Source organism: Geospiza fortis, unplaced genomic scaffold, assembly GCF_000277835.1.
Source record: "Geospiza fortis unplaced genomic scaffold, GeoFor_1.0 scaffold166, whole genome shotgun sequence".
NCBI lineage: Eukaryota > Metazoa > Chordata > Aves > Passeriformes > Thraupidae > Geospiza > Geospiza fortis.
In genome coordinates, this window is record NW_005054310.1 from 11,742,648 (window position 1) to 11,762,107 (window position 19,460).

General features: G+C 35.5%; 1 protein-coding gene across 1 annotated transcript; it reads left to right on the forward strand.

Annotated features, from left to right (window-relative positions):
* The first annotated feature begins 348 nt into the window (after positions 1–348).
* GXYLT1 (glucoside xylosyltransferase 1) lies at positions 349–19,142 on the forward strand. Its single transcript, XM_014312389.1, has 7 exons — positions 349–446; positions 8,624–8,798; positions 9,728–9,853; positions 10,654–10,905; positions 16,281–16,404; positions 16,721–16,893; positions 18,981–19,142. Exons 1-7 carry the CDS (start codon positions 394–396, stop codon positions 19,140–19,142), a joined length of 1,065 nt encoding a protein of 354 aa, XP_014167864.1. The 5' UTR covers positions 349–393.
* Positions 19,143–19,460: the final 318 nt, after the last annotated feature.

Genomic DNA, 19,460 nt, shown 5'->3' on the forward strand with positions numbered 1-19,460 from the left:
AAGGTATTGAAAAGATTAAGTTCTTTCTAGCAATAAGTGTTGCCATTCACTCATTACTCATTACCTATGGACTTAATTTATGCCTAGAACATAGAAGGAGCCTCAAAAATCTCAGCCCCTCTGTTTTTCTCATTCTGAAAATATATGAAGAGGAAAGGATGGGACCATTTTTCCTTTAAAAAATTCTGATTGGCTTCTAATACCTTCTCCATAGTATTCAAGTTGCATTACATGGCCAGTTTTCTGCCAGCTAATTAACTGTTCAAGTTATGCTTGAGCTAGGAGACTATCCATTTAAGTTTGCCATAAAATCAGTAACATTCATATAGGTTATTTTTGTCTTATTCTGTTAGGTGTAAGAATTTGTCTGTATCTTTCTGGAATTCCTATTGGATGCTGCCCTCTGATGTGTGTGGAATGAACTGCTTTTGGGAAGCTGCTTTTAGGTAGGATGTTGTTAAATAGTACTTTATTGTTTGATTGCAGACAGATGTAGCTGATGTTTTTTGGCTCTTTAGCAAGGTGGCAAAACAAAATATCTTGATTACTTCACATGCATTTCACCTGCTTATATTGTCGTTACCTTTATCTGGGGTTTTTCATGTTACATTATGTTCTGGAATTGTAGACTCAAGTGTTACTACCAAGAGTAGATTTTTTCAATTCTGTTGCTTTGTTAAATAGAAACTTGCTAACATCTGTTAAAAGCCTGAGTATAGTCTGAAAAGTTAATGAAAAATTATTTTCCTAAAATAAAATTTGCTGCACATGAATACCCATGATATAAGTTGCAATAAAATGATATGCTTAGTAAGTACATGTGGATTTTTTTAAATTCAAGTTTAATGTTATATAGAATTTAAGGAGAGTACTTCATTGAAAAGCATTGAAGAGACAGTTTTGAATGTTCTTTAACATTTAGTATGTTAAAGAATAGACTGTCTACCTTAATGCTGCATCTTTAACAGTAAGTTTAAATGTTTTAATGTGGTGGCTCAGATGTTTTAGGCTGTCACATTACACAGGTTTCTTGAAAAGAAGTGAGCTACTTGTCTGGTAGTTCTCTAACCTGCAAAGTTCTCTTCAGTACATAACTGAAATTGTAAGTCAATTTTTCTTACATTTAAAATTTTGCTGATCATCTTTTGATATCTTTTATCTTCATATCTTTTCTTGTTAACATGAAGCTTGAATATTTCTGGGAAAGCAAAGAGGAAGAAAAGCTTAGCATCACAAGACTTACTATTGTTTTGAAAATTACTGTGGGAAAGGCTTTAGATCCCTTATTCCTCTCTGCTTGTATGTTGTCAGTGCTTTTTAAGCTCATTGGTTGTCAAGAAATTCCTTAAAGAAGTTGCTTAGATTGATTTTTATTCTGTTAGTGAACTTCATCAGCAATTTGGGGCTGCTGAGTTTTTCTTGTTGCCATTGGTAGCAATCCACACTGTGTCAATCCATAGGGATGCACATGACTTCGTTAGGCAGATTTAGCTATCTGAATAGACAGAAATAACTTCTTTTCTTTATAGATTATGTTTTGGGAATTTAGCTCTAAGAAGTTTAGTGCAGTGGGATAAATGAAATGCTGTTGTGATTGAGGGTGAAGGGACTTAGCTTATGCTAGGTGGAGGGACAGGATATGATTGTAAGCTTCATTTAATCCTTGGACATCTGGGCCAGTCTAACACTAGTAGTGTTGAGACCAGGGAGGTTCTTGCTGTCTTCTGACCCCACTAAGCCTGAAGAAGTCCATGAATACAAAGCAATGCACAAAAATAGCAGAAAACATCCTTTCTGAGTATTCTGTCAGGCTTGAGGCAAGTGGAACCTTGGAACCAGAAATGGACAAATCCCATGCAGTTTATTTGCACATGCCTTAAGCTATAACTTGTATTAATCTATTAAGAATTCCATATGTGGCTGTGAAGACAATTCTGTTAAAGTATGCATTGATTATGACTTCACTGGATGAGTCCACTTTCATGGTGAGCTCTAAGGTTTGCAGAATTTCATATTTATACATTTTGAAATTGAAAGAAAAAAAGCTGCTTAAATGAGTAAAGGGCGTGTGGTGTTCAGATTAAACATTTTACATTAAGCTGGATTTTTTTTTCAATATCTTATTATTAAATTAATCCCCACATGTTGTGATGACTTCAGTCCTTCTTGAATTCCTCAGTGAGATGCTCTAATTTATCTCAGAGTTAAAATGTCTCCTTTCCATTTTCCACTAAGTTTTTAAAACATTGGAAGCTTTTGGATTTTTAAGTATTTTTGTTGAAAAAAAGCTTGTTATCTCTGTTTCTAACTTGTAATTCCGCTTAGCTTTTTTTGCTGGATATCAGGACCACAGAGAATTTTTTACCCTTGAGAGAACTTGGCACTGACACTTTTGAAATGCAGCTTTCTACGTTATTCCCTTTAAGTAGCTCTAAGTGTATTAAGTGAATACTAATGTATAGATTTTTAAGATTCAAGTATGTATGATAGAAATGTTGGAGACATATAGAAGAATCTGGAAAATTTTTGAGAGAGATGTGTGTGTATAGACTTCAATATGAGTCATGCAATAGTTGAAGAGCATTTGAAATTGATGACCTCTGAACAGGGGCTGGTTCTAATAAGGAATAATAAGGATCTTCAGGTTAGTCAGTGTAAGATCAATTTCTTTTGTTGTATGTGGGAAGGATTTTGTAGCTATTCTGCACCCACATATTTTCACCACCATTCTGATTATTAACTTTATTCTGGCGCAGAGTATTTGTTAGCTTTCACCTTGACAGAGGAAGCATGAGATTGCTTTTATGTACAGTGGTATAGATTTTATCAAAATTTTAAAAATGCTGATAAAGATAACATGAGGCTCAGATTTTGCATGGTCTAGATGATGCTTTTCTTTTCTAGTACACCTTTCAAGGTACTCAGTATTGTCTAGCTGGTATGGCTGCTTATTTCCTAATGGGACTGACTAAGAAGAAGGTCTTAGGGGTCATCACTATGGCTGACCAGGCTGATTTCAGTTGTTGGATGTTGCAACTAAGTGGGTTTTAACTTGGGTTGCCTGCTAAAGTAGAAAGTTTCACTAAGTTTTTGGGTATATTGAGCTTCTTGTGGTATGGTTATATTTAAATTAATTCTGATAGTCCTGAAAAAAGGAATTTCTCTAAATTAGCAGGCTCATTGGAGAATGGGGCTTCTATTTTTATAGTCAATTTAAAATTACTCATATATTGTAACTTCAAACCTAATCTACTAATTGAGTTGGCATTGAGTAGATTACATTTGGACATCATATGCAGCGGTATCATTAGTGTGCTATTACAAAATAAGCTCTTGATTATGACATGTTCTACATGCAGTGCTGTAGTAGAATGTTAAGCTCAGTAAAAACTAGAATTTTCATCCCTTTCAAATCCAGATAATGTCTGTAGTTGCCTTGATCCTACTTGTAGTAAGTGTGGGAGTGATTTAACAGCTGGATTTTAATCAGTGTAGCTTTTCTGCCTTCTTACTCTGCCTATTTGCTTTGTTTTTCTGGTGACTAAAGGCTGCTGGGTTAGGCTTCTTAGTGGTTGATTGATTTAGATCAAACAGGGCATTAAAAGGAAAAAGGATGCAATAAGCCATCTGTGTTGTACTTACATATCTACCATTTGATTCTCTGAGGTATATTGTAGTGTCAGCTTTGAAATAATACTGTTTGATTATGTGAAAATACTTTCCCTGCACAGTTTAATGAATATAATTAGTGTTTTTTATGCTAATGATGAAAACCAATTCTATTACACCAAATTAGATGGAACTGTATACGGGATATTCCTGAGGTTGTGGTACCTTCTCACCTGTGCTTTCCATGTATTATGTGAGAAGAGGAGAACTTTACCTTTATACAAATAAAGGTGACCTCTACTGCAATTCCTTGTGTCAAGTCTAAAGGACAGAGCTAAGCTTTTTGTGGAGCTGGTGGGTATTTTAGTGCAAATAAAATTTGTGTTGGTTTTTTTTCCCCAGGAAATGCAGCTGGGATGCCATGAAGGTTCTAGAAAAGTTTAACTTGTCAAAACATACCTCTGTAGCTTACTATCAAATTACAGCTTCGTAGCTGTAATTGACCTAGAAATGCTAATTTAATATACAGTGTGTCATGGTAAACATCTTTAAATATAAGGCAGTGTCTTGACAGACAGGCTTTGGAAAACCTTGTTACAGCAGATTCACTGAGGATATCCTATGTTCTTCTCTCAGAGGTTATTAACAGCAGAATTAATCTGTGTAGAATGAAGGGCTGCACTAGGCACAGAAATACTTCAGGGCAAGGCTTGTACCTGGCCTTTTGCTGCTGCTGAGTAGCATGTTTTAACATATGTGGTTTTTACTCACATTGTCAAAAGTGGATTGTTTTAAATGTGTTTTCTAAACTCATGGAAGTATGTGTGGAGGTTTGTCCCAAGTGTTTTGTTTATTTTTACTGTCCCTACCCCTCATGTGTAATTAGTATCCTCACAAAAATTAAATTCTCTTATTTCTTCATAAAGACTCAAATCCTGTCATGGCATCCTGCTCAGTATCTTTTACTAGGTTACAGGTGCCTTCTTTCTCTTCTATTTTAATTACCAGAGGGTTTTTTCCCTCTGCAGGAGTGAGGACTGCCACAGTATTGGAGTTTTTTTTAGAAATTAGGTCTGTCAAGTTTTCTTTGTTAGTCTATCCAACATCCTTACTAAAATACAGTTTGTATTTCACTCTATTGTTGCTTTTTCCCCACCTTTTCCACTAGATTCTCCCACACAAAAAGATGGAGCTATTATTAATTAGAAATGTGCATATTAAAATCTATATTTTTTTGTTTTTCTGCTTCTCAACAAGTTTTTTGAAAGTATCTCCTCACTTTTGAAAGCATCTTAACCCTTTCAGGACCTGTATTTGACTTTCACTAAAGGTTCATACGAGAGCTGTGATTCCTGATACCAAACCTGTTTAGCTTCAGACAAGTTACTATCCTTGGAGAATAAATTTTATTTTGGTCATTGTCAACTCAGCAACCGAACTGTTAAAAAAAATGTATTGCCAAAAGATCTTGTATCACTTGGTCATGACAGATACCAGATCAGTTACCTAAATGAGCACGGTTTTCCTTTCCCTGGCTTCTGGGGAGGTAGCTGCAGTGGAAGAAAGATGGGGAGAAGCATTACGGAAGTGGTAAAAGAAGAGAGCAGTTGAAGGCAGAAAATTTGGGAAAAAATCTGTGGAAAAACTGAAGCCACGTAGATATAATATTGAAGAAGGAAGTGAAACAAATAATGAAAAACATAATTGGCTTTGTGAGTGGAACACATTCACATGGAAGGTGAGGCTGCAGAGCTCAAGCTGATAAACTCTACTGAGCAATTTACACTTCATACTGCCTCTCACATGAGGAAGAGGAAAAAACAGTGGAAGATGCTGGCAGCTGAGGGTTTCAGTAAGTAGAGTTCCTGGATGAAGGTGGGGATAGGACTGCTCTCTGGGGGTGGACAGAGATGTGTGTGAAAGGGAGAGGAGCAGCGCTGAGGGTTGCTTGCTAAAAGGGAGGCTGTGGTTCCCAGTGGTCTGTGTGCAGGGAAGTCAAATGCATCTTACAATCACTAAAGGATGTCTTTTCATGGAGTCTGGAGTAGGGACCACACTTCTGAAGCCTCTTACCTTCTGCCTTAATACATTTCTGAGATCTAATATATCTCATTACCTTTGTAGTGGATAGTCCACAAAGGGCATGGTGGCCTGTTCTTTCCAATGGCTTCTTGCTCCATCTGCTTCAGAGATAAAACTTTATGTTGTGAATTTATGGATCTGAGTCCAACTATTTCCCATTTGGTGTGAGCTGAAATTCAGTTTTTGTTAGCTCTTTCTAAATTTTTTTATTTTTTGCATTTAAAGAAATAATTTTTAAGCACAGATTTAAAAATAGTGAACTCAATAAGTCTGAAAGTTACAGAAGAGGTTGTGTGAGCAGACTGACTGTAACAGCGTTATAACATAATCAGTTTTTTGTTGTGTGGCTTAAAAATGTTCTTTTATTCACAGAGGTCACTAGATGTAGAAATAATAAACTACAGTCTTTGAATCTTAGTGCATTTTAGAGTTTCTTCAGCATAATTTTTGTCATACTTTATTCGTGGAAAGCTGTGTGTTACATGTAGTTCAGGAGCTTGGCTTTCAGCTATGCAGTTTGTATAGGTTTTGCCCTTATTTATCACATGACCTTGTAATATCACTGTAGGCTCTCATGACTTCAGGGCTTAATTATTTTAATTCCCTTTTCAGTGGATTAATGATGAGGCTAATCTGCTGCTTGCAGCTTGTTCACACTGTGGCAGTGTTCTTATTTCTGGGTTTCAGCTACCCTCATTACACTCAACTTGCATTGTGTATTTTACATTACTACTTACTAAATGGTGTAATGTTTAAATTAGCTTTATGTATAAAGGTCTGAATAGGCATGTCTTGAGTATATTTCAAGAGTCTTTTTTTTGTGTGTGTGTTAACCTGAACTAATTTTCAGATTTTGCTTCAAGATTTATAAAAGGTTTCAATCTGCAGATTAAATAATCTCAATATAGATGTCTGCATATTGGTGTCTACATCAGGTAGGTCTTAAACAGTGACTAAAATTGAAAGGCCATGGAGGATGATCCAGGTGACCAGCCATTTAGCTGCTGAGTTGTGAGTGGTTGATGATAACCAGGAAGCACTTGGATATCCTAGACATCTTTTTAGGAGTAGTAGACACAAAATGATCTTTGAAATACTCAGTCTTTTTGGCATCTGGAGATCAAGTGGGATATTTTAGAACTTACTAAATGGCACTATACCTATGTTGAAAGTTGATTCAAGCCTTAGGTGTTCACTTTGAAATAAGGTGGATTACTCTCTATACTCCATAACCTGCTCACTAGATCTCTCTTGGCTTTAATGAGACTTCAGACACAGTTGAGGTTAGCATCTTAATTTAGGTGCCCTATTTTGGATCTAAATCTGACCTATGAGGTCTTTCATCCATGTGATTTTTAATAATGCTCCAGACCTTGACTTAAGACTAGCTGCATAATCTAATTAAAGTTTTTTTGGGAAAAAAAAGTGGTTTTTTATTTCCAGGGCATTAAATTCTTTCAAAACTCACAATGTTTTTTAAATGCAGTAATTATTTATGGCATTCAAATTCAGTAGTTTTACAGTGATAACTTTGCTTATATTTTGCCTTGTGGAAGTAAAAATAATGTGTGTAGCTCTTCTGTGCCGTAAAGAAAAGAGGCATATTTCAATATTATCTATTGCAGATTTAAAGGAAAACTTGTATGTTTTTACATAGTTGCATAAATTGAGGGGAGATTATGTACTAAGAATCTCATCTGGTAATTTCTGTTTTGAAGTGTCTCCAACAAGTTTCTAAGAATGGGTGATTTGTCAAGCATTTCTCTATTGTTAGTAGTTTGGTAAAGTCTTTTCTAACTTCAGAATTGGTTTTGTGTTCATAACTTGGCATTAAACTTGTAATTTAAACCTTCAGATACTTTTGGTTCTGTTAGCCCCCTCCTCCCATAGTCTGTGCGAACAGCTCAAGTGCATAATACTGTTTTCCACATGGGCTTTGGGTTGATATGTGTTTAAAAGCTTTGAAAGCTTTTCTGAAATCTTTTCTTTCTAAGTCTGTGAAATCCAGGAGATTTTCGTGTACCCACTTTGTTTGCCCCCAAGCTGATGGTATTTGCCCGATGACAATTTTAGTCTATTGTACTGAAGTATTGAAATAACTTTAAAATGTGCCCTGTATTATACATTCCAGGCACATCTCACTATAACTGTTGCACAGGTGTCTTCAGGAATAAAGGATTTCCCAGTCCCCACTCCTTGCAGTGATTTAGCCTCAAGGCCATGGACAGTGTGTGTGCTCAGTGTACCTGAGGGGTTTCCAGAAGCGCTGGGAGCCCCAGGGCATCCCACAAGGCCATCTGAGCTATTCGTTTCCCCCTCATCCAGCTCACGTTGTACTCCTGCAAGATGGAAGGACAAGAGAAAGCTTTCTATGTGTCAGTGCTTGGGTGAAGCACTGAAGGGTGTGTTTGTCAAAAAAGGACTTACTGGAGCAGAAAATGGACAAAACCTAGATCAATCAAAAATGTTCTTAACAGAACTTCTTGGAAGTAGATGTTTTCTCACTTTTGTTGTTGAATTCAACTGCTATATTTGTTATTTTTTCCTATGTCTGTTTAGTCCAGGGAGAGGGGAAAAAACTCATGTATGGACTTAATCTACTGTCAGCCTTTGACATTTTGATGTAACTTCCTGTAGTCTTTCTTTTAGCATAGCTATTTTGATGAATTTCCTTGCTAGTAATGAATAGTAAGTTTGTAAACAATAAATGTTTACACCTTTTTTTTTTTTTCCTTTGTAGGCTGGGGTGGTGGGAGTGATTATGAGAATGGTTCAGGTTAAGTGTAAGAATACATATGAGCATGTTCTGTAGAGTTATACTTTGTTGATGTAAGTATGGTAAAGGGTATTTTGTTAATTACTTGCTACAGTAGAGTTTTTCTTTAAGCCTGTGCCAGAAATAATATCAAATGAAAAAATATTTTTGTATCAGATATGATTATATGAAAACACATCCTTCTGAGAAAATGCATCTAGCAGTGGTGGCCTGTGGTGAAAGACTGGAGGAGACTGTTACTATGTTGAGATCAGCCATTATTTTCAGCATCAAACCTCTCCATTTTCATATTTTTGCTGAGGACCAGTTGCATGAGAGTTTCAAAGACATAGTAAGTATTCAAAAATGTATTCAATCAAACTGTAGCACAATTTGTAGCACAATATACAGCAATTCTACATGTTTAGAGTGGCATAAATGCAGGAGTCTAAGGTAATAAGGCATTTGTAGTGTTGAATGGGGATCTTTGAAATTTTTTCATGTGTAAGAATGCCAGCTGCTGATACCAGAGTTTCTCCTAGAGACAGACCAAAACTTTGATCTGTCATCTTGAATCTGTTAAATACAAGCCTGATGTTCTGAACACAAACCAGTTACCTTGTGTGAGCTTATTTAGAGTTGGCTTTACAAGAAAAAATTAATAGATCTCTTCTTTTTTGTCTCTGTGTTTATGGCATGCATCAGTCTTATATTGTTTAGAGAAACTGAAACACCTGTTTTTGAATATGGTTATGCCTAATTTTAGTAAATTTCAGTTAATTAAAATTACACTATGACTGGAGTAGCAGTTTTTGAAGCTGATGAAGCTATAACTGTGGAGGGTTTTACTATTTTTGTCCTTAAAATGTCGTATCAACTGTGACATTAGTATGTTACACATACTAATTTATATACACTGTTATGCAAACAGTAGCTGTGGCAAAAATGGCGTAAGATTAAATTTGGAAATACTTCATTGGTATTTGTTCCATGGTAAGTAGTTGAGAGAGGAAGAGTTTTAATTAATATACTTACTTTTTATATATAGTAATTTATTTTGCTTCCTCTTCCTTTTGCACATCTGATGTGATGTGTTTTCTTCACAGTGACTTGCGGGTGCCACTTTTTGTTCAAGTCTTTTGATTAGCTGACAAATTCTTGGATTTCTGTTGTAGAAAAGAGGCATTGTACTTGTGTTCAAGTATCAATTTGAGTAGCGATTTTATTTTTTTTTTTGTTATAGAATTGAAGTAATTTTTGTGATTTCTTATTTTCACATAGCTTGAAGAATTCCCCTATGAAGGAAGAGTTAATTACACAATATATCCAATAACATTTCCATCTGAGAGTGCAGCAGAGTGGAAGAAATTGTTTAAACCATGTGCTTCACAAAGACTATTTTTGCCAGTAAGTTACTTTGTAGTAGGACAATCCAGAAGGCTGTTTATGAAGCATCAAATGTCCTTGTTAATCTGATTTCTGTTTGGTTTTAAATGAAGAACTACCACTACTCCTTACTTTTTTGACATCTGAAAAAGTCCTCCGAATTAACGTTCTTCTGTTGCACTATTCCCCTATGGCATAAAAGTCCTTTTCTCGCTTGATGCATTATGGCACAGTATCCTCAGAAAGAGGTGTAGGTCATGTCATCATCTCAGAGGTGAGATGGATTTATCACACCTCATCTCCTCATTCCATTGGAAAGTCTCCCATATGCATGGGTCTGAGAAGTCCTAGAGAAAGGGAGACAAGAAATGGGCTCATGTTGCCAGTGTTTTGTGCATGTGCTGATCTAAGACACTGCAGAGGACATGCTTCAGGCTTGGGGAATTAGAGCCATGGCTGCTATCTCTCAAAGGAGTGCTCTTAACACTTATTTGATTGGCTGCATGGGCAGGAGGGAGCAGGAGCCGGAGGGGAGCTCCTGTTAGGATAACACCTGGCCTCCACCTACTCCTAAGGAGCCCTGACATACAAAATGTAGAATGAGTGCCTTTGCAATGCTGTTCCATATGAAAATTATTTCCCTCTACAGAAATTCTTTAAAATGTGAATAAAAGCAATGAGGACAAATTTATTGACTGGAAACTGTCGGTGTAAAGTGAATTTATTTGCATATGACAAAAATTTGTTTAACTTTCTTGTGTTTTATTAAGAGAAGTTCAATAAAACTTAAAATTTTGGTTTTAAATTTCTTTCCCTCACAGTTAATCCTCAAAAATGTGGATTCACTACTGTATGTTGATACCGACATCTTGTTTTTGAGGCCTGTTGATGATATTTGGTCTTTTCTGGGAAAGTTCAACTCCACACAAATTGCTGCAATGGCCCCAGAACATGAAGAGCCTCGTATTGGGTGGTATAATCGATTTGCTAGACATCCCTATTATGGAGTAACTGGAATTAATTCTGGAGTCATGCTAATGAATATGACACGTATCAGAAGAAAATATTTCAAGGTATGTGTGTTGCCTCAATTGCATTTTTGGTGGATTTCCATATTTTAATTCTATTTCTGTTTTATATTCATATTTATTTTTCAAAATGTTTTTTTCTGTAATTCCAATAATGCTCTGAAAGTACACTGTGTTTAAAATAGTATCTATTTTTGAATGTCATTCACTATTAAGACTTGAATTTCAAGTGTGCTTGACTGATTTATTTTTTCATAGTTCTGAGAGATCCTTTGAATTGATATAGTTTGCTGTAAATTACTTTTGCCAATACATATGCCCACATTATTTCTTTACTGCAGGCATCCCAGAAAAACAGTTATTGTAAACTTGTAAAATGTGTGTGGTTGTATGACCAGGAGGTGGTGCTAAAACATTTAGTAAGTTGTTGAAAAGAAGATTTCCAAATTTTGATCTTTTACATTCTAGCCAGGTGATTATCACCCTAAGTATCTTATAATTTGCTTTGAAGTCCTAGTTTTTGTAGACAAAGAAGTTTTTCATGAAAGTAGCTACTACTACATGCATGGAAGCAATGCACACACTAGTAGAAATGGTCACTGCTTCTCAGACTTGAAGTTTTTTCTTATGTACTTGAAACACAAGTACAAAAGCAGTGTTGTGTGATTATGCTTGGGGGAAAGTACATCTCTGTTTGAGAGAAGTTTGATTCGGGAAAAATAATCGTGCAGTCGAAAACTTCTGGAAGATGCATCCATAAGAGGAGCAATATAAATTTGCAGAAGACATTAATTCTCCCCCATTTCCAGTGTGATAAGCACCTTTCATCCTGGCATTCTTGCTATGTATTTTTCTTGAAAAAAAAATTGAGAGAATTTAAGAGAAAAGGAGAATGGACTATCTCAGTTGTAGTTAAAAGTAGAAAGTTATAGTAGTTGTAGTATATGGCTGCAGTTTCTCCAAGAAAACTTACTGGAGAAGAAGTTTATATCTTAAGCTCTGACAGTGCATTTCTGTATAGTGATTTAAGATAAAGTTAGTCTTTTATTCACACACTGTGCCAGAATTCTGGTTTGACTTCTCAGCACAACTTAGTGTTGCTGAGTCTATACACAGTGGGCCTGAGAGTGTATGACTTTTGCTTGTGACTGATAGCAAAGGAACGACTATTCTCAAACCTTTGGAAAAGAAATAGACCAAACTCAGGGTCAGGGACTGTCCTAATACCCCTTGCCAGTGACTCTGCAGATGCTTTTTGACCTTACAGGTAACAGTTCCATGTTGTGCCCCGTTAACTATTCCAGTGAAATGCAGTAAAACTAGAAAATGTTTCCTTGTGTTATGGGAAGGTGTGAATTTGTTTATATTCTTTCAGGAGGCTCAACAAATTCTTCAAGGAGTATATCAGTTCTGGGAATTTTTAAATCTTTTTAAAAATACCCATGACCTTTTTGCATGGTACTGTAGAGCTAGAGCATTTATCTGAAGTGAAAGTTTTGGATCAGGATATTCCTCCAGTGCTATGGATTTAAAACTGTTCTTTGTCTGTTGTAGCCCAAATTACAAGCTGAGCCGCTTGAGGCCTTTTAGCATCTTTCTTGTGTTGTCACATTGATTTTTAAGAGTCAGGAAGATCCAGAAGATGGATGAATAAAAAAGAGAGCCAGAGACTTTAGCCAATGGTTATAATGTTCATCTGGGTAGCAATAACCTGTAGTTCCATGTATTGCTCCAGGATTAAGTAATCTTTTATCCACTTACCTATTTGAGCCTCCTCAGTCTTTTCAGGAGTGTCAGGCCATTTCAGACAAGCATCCCAGCTCCTTGGCTGTCAGTGGTGCCTAATGGATGTTGTTCCTTCTGATCCTATCTTATTTGTCTTGTGTGTGAAGTCTCTGTGTGTATGTACAGCATGAATACATGCACTAAATGCACACATGTGTATGCTTGTGTACAACTGGATGTGCATGCACAGATGTGTTACTGAATGTTATACTGCATTGTACTGGTCATTATACTGCATAACTGCACATCACAGTAGAATTCATAATGAAGCTTCTGATGGTTAGTGCCTACATGTTGTCTCTGCTAAGCAGCAGTTAGAAAAGGGAATGTAAAGCAGTCAAGACTGTTTAGGATATTGAAGAGGTAATAATAGGTGACTTTTTTGTATTTGTATACATATAGATGTAGATTTTTTTAAAAGAGATACAGCAAATGCTACAGGTACAGTGCTTTTAAACAAAAAGACCAGTGAGGCAATGTGAATAGAGAGGAATGACTTCAAAAGTATTTATTGAGAAGGTTATTGATGCCTGAGATGCAGGCACTCAAGGAAGGGAACAAACTCTTAGAAAATCAAACAAGCCCCAAATAAATTAACTTCAGTAGAGTGTGTGCAAAGTAGAGGTTCATGGGTATGCTTTAGGAAAAAAAAAAGTTCAGAGAGCTTCTGTGACCTAAACCATTATAACTTTTTTTATCATTCATTATTGCTTAGGGCTGTAGTTTAGAGAAATACAGTGAGCCTGCAAAAAACCAAATTGCTTGTAAAAGGAAGGTTCCTGTCTCTTACCAGCTGCTTTTCCCTTCTTTTCTTATTTACTTGGCCTTTGGTGTTCAGTCCTTTCTGTGATTCAATTCAATTTGCTAACAGTAGAAAAAAGAAATCCTTCTGCTGGTTTATTGAAGTATATCAGCTTACATAAACATGCAGTAAATGTTAGCACTACATTTTTAGTGTAAAAACAGGGTAGAATCATGTAAACAGAAGGCAGAGGGCTGGCTCTCCCTTGGCTTCAAGGAAATTTAAATTGGTCAGCTGTTTGTGGGACACAGGTGCAGTTTGTTTAGATACTGCTGTGTGATTTGAGAATTTTTCCTCAGCTTTATATTTTCTTCTTAGAATAAAAAAAAAAAGGCTAAATATGACAGCTTTTTTAAGTCTGACTTCAGCCTTCACCAGGTAGAAGTTTTCTGGTACAGAAGTGAGTAATGACCAAGCTAAACAAACAAAAAAACAACCCAAAATGTCAGAAAATACTTCCATGTTCCTCCATATATTTTCTTCTTGCACATTTTTTTCTGCTCAAATAAACTAGAGTTTTGAGTGTTCTTAAGAACCTGTCTGTATCAGTTTGATGTCATTACAGAAATGCCTACTATCATTTGGGGTTTTTTTCTCAAATTGCTAGCACTGTTTGCATGTTGTGGAATACTGGAGAGAAGGCTTATATTCTAGACATTTTAAAATTAATGTAGCATTTTTTTCTTTGAGTTTTTTTACTTGAGTAACTTCCAAAAAGCAGTTCTATCAGAGTCTTACTTCTTAGGCTGTTTCACCTTACAATGGAATATTTTAAAGAAGGGAAACAAGTAGTTTCTCTTGCTCCTACACTGATGTCATTATATATCACTGCTATTTTATTAATATATAGCTCTCTTCTGTTTATGCAAAGGTTATGGAAATATTACAATTTCCAGTTCTTAAATCTGACAGCACTATTTGTCAAGTAGTATTGCTTCTAGACATCTGGCTATGTGATGCATGTTCTTACCTGCTTTGCATCTTCTTCTGATATCTTCTGGATTTCTCTGCTATTAAAACTCTACAAGTGAAAATAAAATTCTATTAAATAATGACTTAATTTAAGCTTCTATTTCTATGTGTTACTCTAAAACTGTTATTTGTTGTTGTATATTCTTGTACCATGATATGCCTGGTATGAACAAGGTAATTTTAATTCTGTTTTTAATTCTTAGTATTGTCCTAAACTTAAACCTTAGGTCAGTATTCTGGGAATTGCAAATTTCAGGTGAGGGAGTAATCTTTACTGACTGTGATTCAGTCTTATTTATTTGCTTTTTTGGAAGGGTTTAGCTGAGTGTTAAAGCCTGTGTTTTATTTCATTTAATCACTTTGCATTGAATCTAATGATAATTCTTACTAGCAAAGAATTTTCTTGTGCATTTCTTATGCCTGTGCTCATTGAATACTTGCAGGCAATCATAATAATAAATTTTTTAGGAGAGGAGAGACTCTAATATTCTGTTTGGCTTCTTGCATAATATAAGGTATATATCTTTTTTTGTATTAATTCTTGTCTGAAGTCTTGTAGTATTTCTTGGTTTAGTCTTCAGTTCTGAAAGCCCTTCATATTTGATGGCTGAAGTGATCTGAGGAAAGAGTAAAAGCTGAACTGCAATTTTATGCACTTTATACTTTGTCAGTGTAAAGCACAGAGAAAGAAGTCTTTGATACTGTAAATCTCAAACTGATATTTTGCTCCTGTCTCTTAACATAATATTCCTGTATGCAAATCTGAAACTATACTGGAGTTCTAATAAAATTTTTCTTTCGGCAACTTGCTTAAAAAGAAGCAAGGGTACAATGCTTGTACTTGTTGAGGAATTGTCTCTCTATGGGACTTACTGCTATTCCATCCACACTCTCAAAACTGTGAAGTACAGAGTACAGAGTGAGCAGCCTCGCTCCTTTTCTGTTCTAGTTGAGTTTAAATAAACTGTAAAGAGAAGAGATTAGCTTTAGAATATGTAACCATTTAAACTGGAGATTTGAATACCTTTGTTAACATGGAATTCGGTGTAGGCCAATTTACTCCAAGTAGCTGCTCTTCAACCAGAACCTTAGAAGAACTCCTTTTCTTTTGAAATGATTCTGCTAAATCAAGAATTCGGGAATTTGGTATCAGCTGTTGTTTTGGTTCTTACTGACTTTTGCTAGTGAAAAGTTGTCCTGTTGATAAGGAAATTCAAGTTCAGTAACTAATAAAATAAGTCAACCTGATGAAAATACTTCTGAAAACCTTTGAAGGATTTCTGTATTTCTGAAAATATTTCAGAATTGTTTCAGAAGTATTTCTGAAAATACTTCTGAAAACCTTTGAAGAATTTCTGTATTTTTGTACATTACTTTGTAGACAGTATCTTTTCTCTGTCTGTGTTCAGACCTGTGTTAATTAAGAATTAATTTTATATTGAACTGATTCAAATTTTTGCAGTTAGCGTTAAAACCTGTGTATATTATAACTGTGAAAAAGATAGAAATTGCATGACGTGAGTATTTAAATACTCCTCGTCTACTTGCTGCATGACTTAAACACAGTTTTGGTGTTAGATCCTGTTGCTGTATAAAAAATCCCTTGCTATTCTTAGAATTCTTGGTTTGAGACGTTAGAGGAAAATTTTTTAGTAAGTCGATCATTGAGAAATGAAGTATATTGGAAATGTCTGTAAGGAACTTCCTTAGACAGTCTTGTTGGTTTAAAAGGAAGAAGTTATCTATACATTTGAGATTTGTACCTTTGCAGTGCAAGCTACTGTGATTCTGTAAGGCATTTCCTTTCCTATACATATAACTGTCCTGAATGTGTGTGGTTTTGCTTTGTTCTGTTCAACAGAATGATATGACACCAGTCCGGTTACAATGGGGAGAAATTCTGATGCCACTACTGAAGAAATACAAGCTGAACATAACATGGGGTGATCAGGATCTGTTGAACATTATGTTTTTTCACAATCCAGGTAAATCCACGTTGATTTTCAGCCTAACACTGTGAAGTTATCTTTTCCATGGAAAAAAAAATCTCCAGGAAAAAAATCCAGGAAAATACTCAATAAGCAGGCTTTTGGGTAAAAGCCTTCAAGGGACTATTCACTTCTTTAGTTCTCTGAAAGCATTTGAGACAGTGCTGGAGCTTGCTAGAGTGTAATTAACTGTTAGATTACAAAACAACTTTACAGAAATTTATAAAACTGTCCTAAATAAATAAAGAAAACATTGGTTTATTTCCTGAAACAATTTCGATACTTAACCCAGAGCTCTCATTTTTCCACACAGAAAGTCTTTATGTCTTTCCTTGCCAATGGAATTACCGGCCTGACCACTGTATCTATGGAAGCAATTGTAAGGCAGCTGAAGAAGAAGGTATATTTATTCTTCATGGAAATAGAGGTGTTTACCACGATGATAAACAACCAACTTTTAGGGCTGTCTATGAAGCGATAAAAAATGTAAGTCATTTTTGCATTGTACTTATTATTCTTTCCTGTATGTTTATCTATAGTAGAACATGTATTTTGTAGGCTTGTTGATATTCACCTTGATTGCAACAAAGTAATTTTTTCACTTTTAAGTAACACCAAGTGTTTTATCACTTTTTTCTCTTTCACTGTTTGGATGGAGTTCCAGTAAATTCCTGTTTTGATGAGCATCTTTTGATACAGAGTGTAGGCTGTATCTAGGTTAGGTTTCTAGAGCCATGCCTGTAGTTGTCAATGTTTATTTAAAAGGTTTTATTCTCATTTATTTAATAAATCACCTGGTGAATTGTTTCCATGAGCATTTGGACATCTTGGAATATCTGAATAGAAAGGGGCCAACAACGATCGCTCAAATCCAGATACCTTGCCCTGCATGGGGCCATCCCTGAGAGTCACACCATACACATGAGAGCATTATCCAAAGACTTCTTGCACTTTGCCAAGCTTCATGCTGTGACCACTTCTCTGGGGAGCCTGTTCCAGTGCCCAGCCACCCTCTTCTGGAACCTTTTCTGAAAATCCAACCTAAACCTCCCCTGACACAACTACAGGCCATTCCCTCAGGTCCTGTCTCTCACTGGTCACCAGAGAGTAGAGATCAGAGAGCAGAGGAAGGGTCTGCCCTTCCTCTTCCTCTGACAAGGAAATTGTAACTGCAGTGAAGTCTCCCATCAGTCTCCTCCAGGCTGAGCAGACCCTCAGCCACTTCTCACATGCTTTCCCCCAAGGCCCTTCACCATCTTTGTGGTCCTCCTTTGGACACTAATAGCTTTATATCCTTACATTGTGACCAAAACTGCATGCACTACTTACTCAAGGTGAGGCCACAACAGTGCAGAGTAGAAGAGGGACAGTCTTTATCTCCAGGCTGAACAAACCATCACCAGAAGCTTCATTTTTTTGGAGATTTTAAGTGCAGAAAAAAAATCCCTTCTTCCCAAAGTTTGTATGGATTTACTGCAACACTTTAATACCTAATTGTATCTAGTTTTGGATTGGAAAAATTTTTTTATATACTATGTTTTGACCTTTTCCAGAAATTCAGTGTATTAATATGTTGCTGTTCCTTTAAATACTAAGCCCAGTGACTTCTTTTCATGCTGCAAATAAGTCATCTAATGAACCATTTATCACTACATTAGTATACTCACTGAAGAGCTGTAAAACTTAGCACTGATGCACATTTTAATGTAGCAGGCTACTGTGTGTGTATAACCTACAAAAATCAAGAGTATATTTTAATGTTGCTTTATTACACATTGTCATATAGGTATAAAAATGAAGAAAAGTACTTTTGGGGGTCTGAGAATACATCACAGGGAAAGTGATTGTATTTCCATAAAAATATTATTTCTTTGTTTCCTTTGAGCATTGTCAAAAATAGAAGAAAAAATTATTTCCTTTTATTTATGGTCCCATTTCATATGTGGGTTTATCAGAGAAAGTACGTAAACCACTGCTGATTCAGTGGTAATAAGATGAACAAAATTATGTTGCTTCAAAATGCTGTTTTAACTTAGCATTTGTTCATAAAAAACATTGCAGTGTTGAGCTAATGACAACTTTATTTCATGCCCATGTTAAACATAGTATGTGTTTGAACATCATTCAATTTAATGAAACGTCAGTACCACTTTTTATACTCCTGTTTCATTATAATTTGATAAGACTTGTATTACTTAAAGGTTATATGTAATTTGAGAAAGTTACCATACAACAACAACAACAAAAAATTATCCAGAAATCATTTCAGAGTTGTAAATTTTTAATTGGGTAAGGTAATTTAAAAAATTTCCTCCTTGCCTGTCTGAATACATTCATTTGCTTAGCATAAAAAAAATCTTTCTTGTTAGATTTATTGAAAGCATGAGAGTATACCTTTGTAATTTAGAGGTGTTTTTAAATTATTGCATTCAGAAGCACTCGTGAGTTCTTGAAAACATTTAATAAACCTATAGACAGCAAATATGATGCTGAAAATAATTTTTATAAAACTAATACCTCTGAGTAATGACAGTCTTCCATATTAACCTTAAATTTTCTTAACCTCTTTACAGTATTCATTTGGAGATGACCTGGTTCATTCTATGCTGCAGCCCCTAGAGCGGGAGTTACGGAAAACCACGCACACGTACTGTGGAAGAGTATACAAAGTATTCATAAAGCAGCTAACAAAAAGTGTAAGAGACTTGTATGCCAGAAGATCAAAGGGAACGTGATTTTTGACTCCTAGCTATTACATCAAGAGACTGAATTAACATAGCTGGTCAAAAGGTGCAAGAATTCTATTACAGCTTGAATGGGCTCTTGATGTGCCCAGAAAAAAGTTTACTAGCATACATAAAAATGAAGAAAATATTCATGTAATGAAGAGCAAGAACTTTTTTCTGCAACAGTGACTTTCTGGTTTTTTGAAGTTTAATAAGTGCTAATGTTTGTCTCATATCTGATGATTTGGGTGTTACTGGCTCTGATGGTCAGTAATTTTAATCTGCATAATTCAGTTATCTAATGATAAATGAACAAGGAAGAAATGA

What these genes read in the sequence shown, in the direction of transcription:
- GXYLT1 (XM_014312389.1), top strand. Translation starts at nt 394, where the DNA reads ATGCTGCCCTCTGATGTGTGTGGAATGAACTGCTTTTGGGAAGCTGCT. An exon ending in CACAAAGACTATTTTTGCCA is followed by an intron (nt 9,854 to 10,653) that starts GTAAGTTACTTT and finishes TTTCCCTCACAG; the next exon opens with TTAATCCTCAAAAATGTGGA. An exon ending in TATGTTTTTTCACAATCCAG is followed by an intron (nt 16,405 to 16,720) that starts GTAAATCCACGT and finishes TTTTCCACACAG; the next exon opens with AAAGTCTTTATGTCTTTCCT.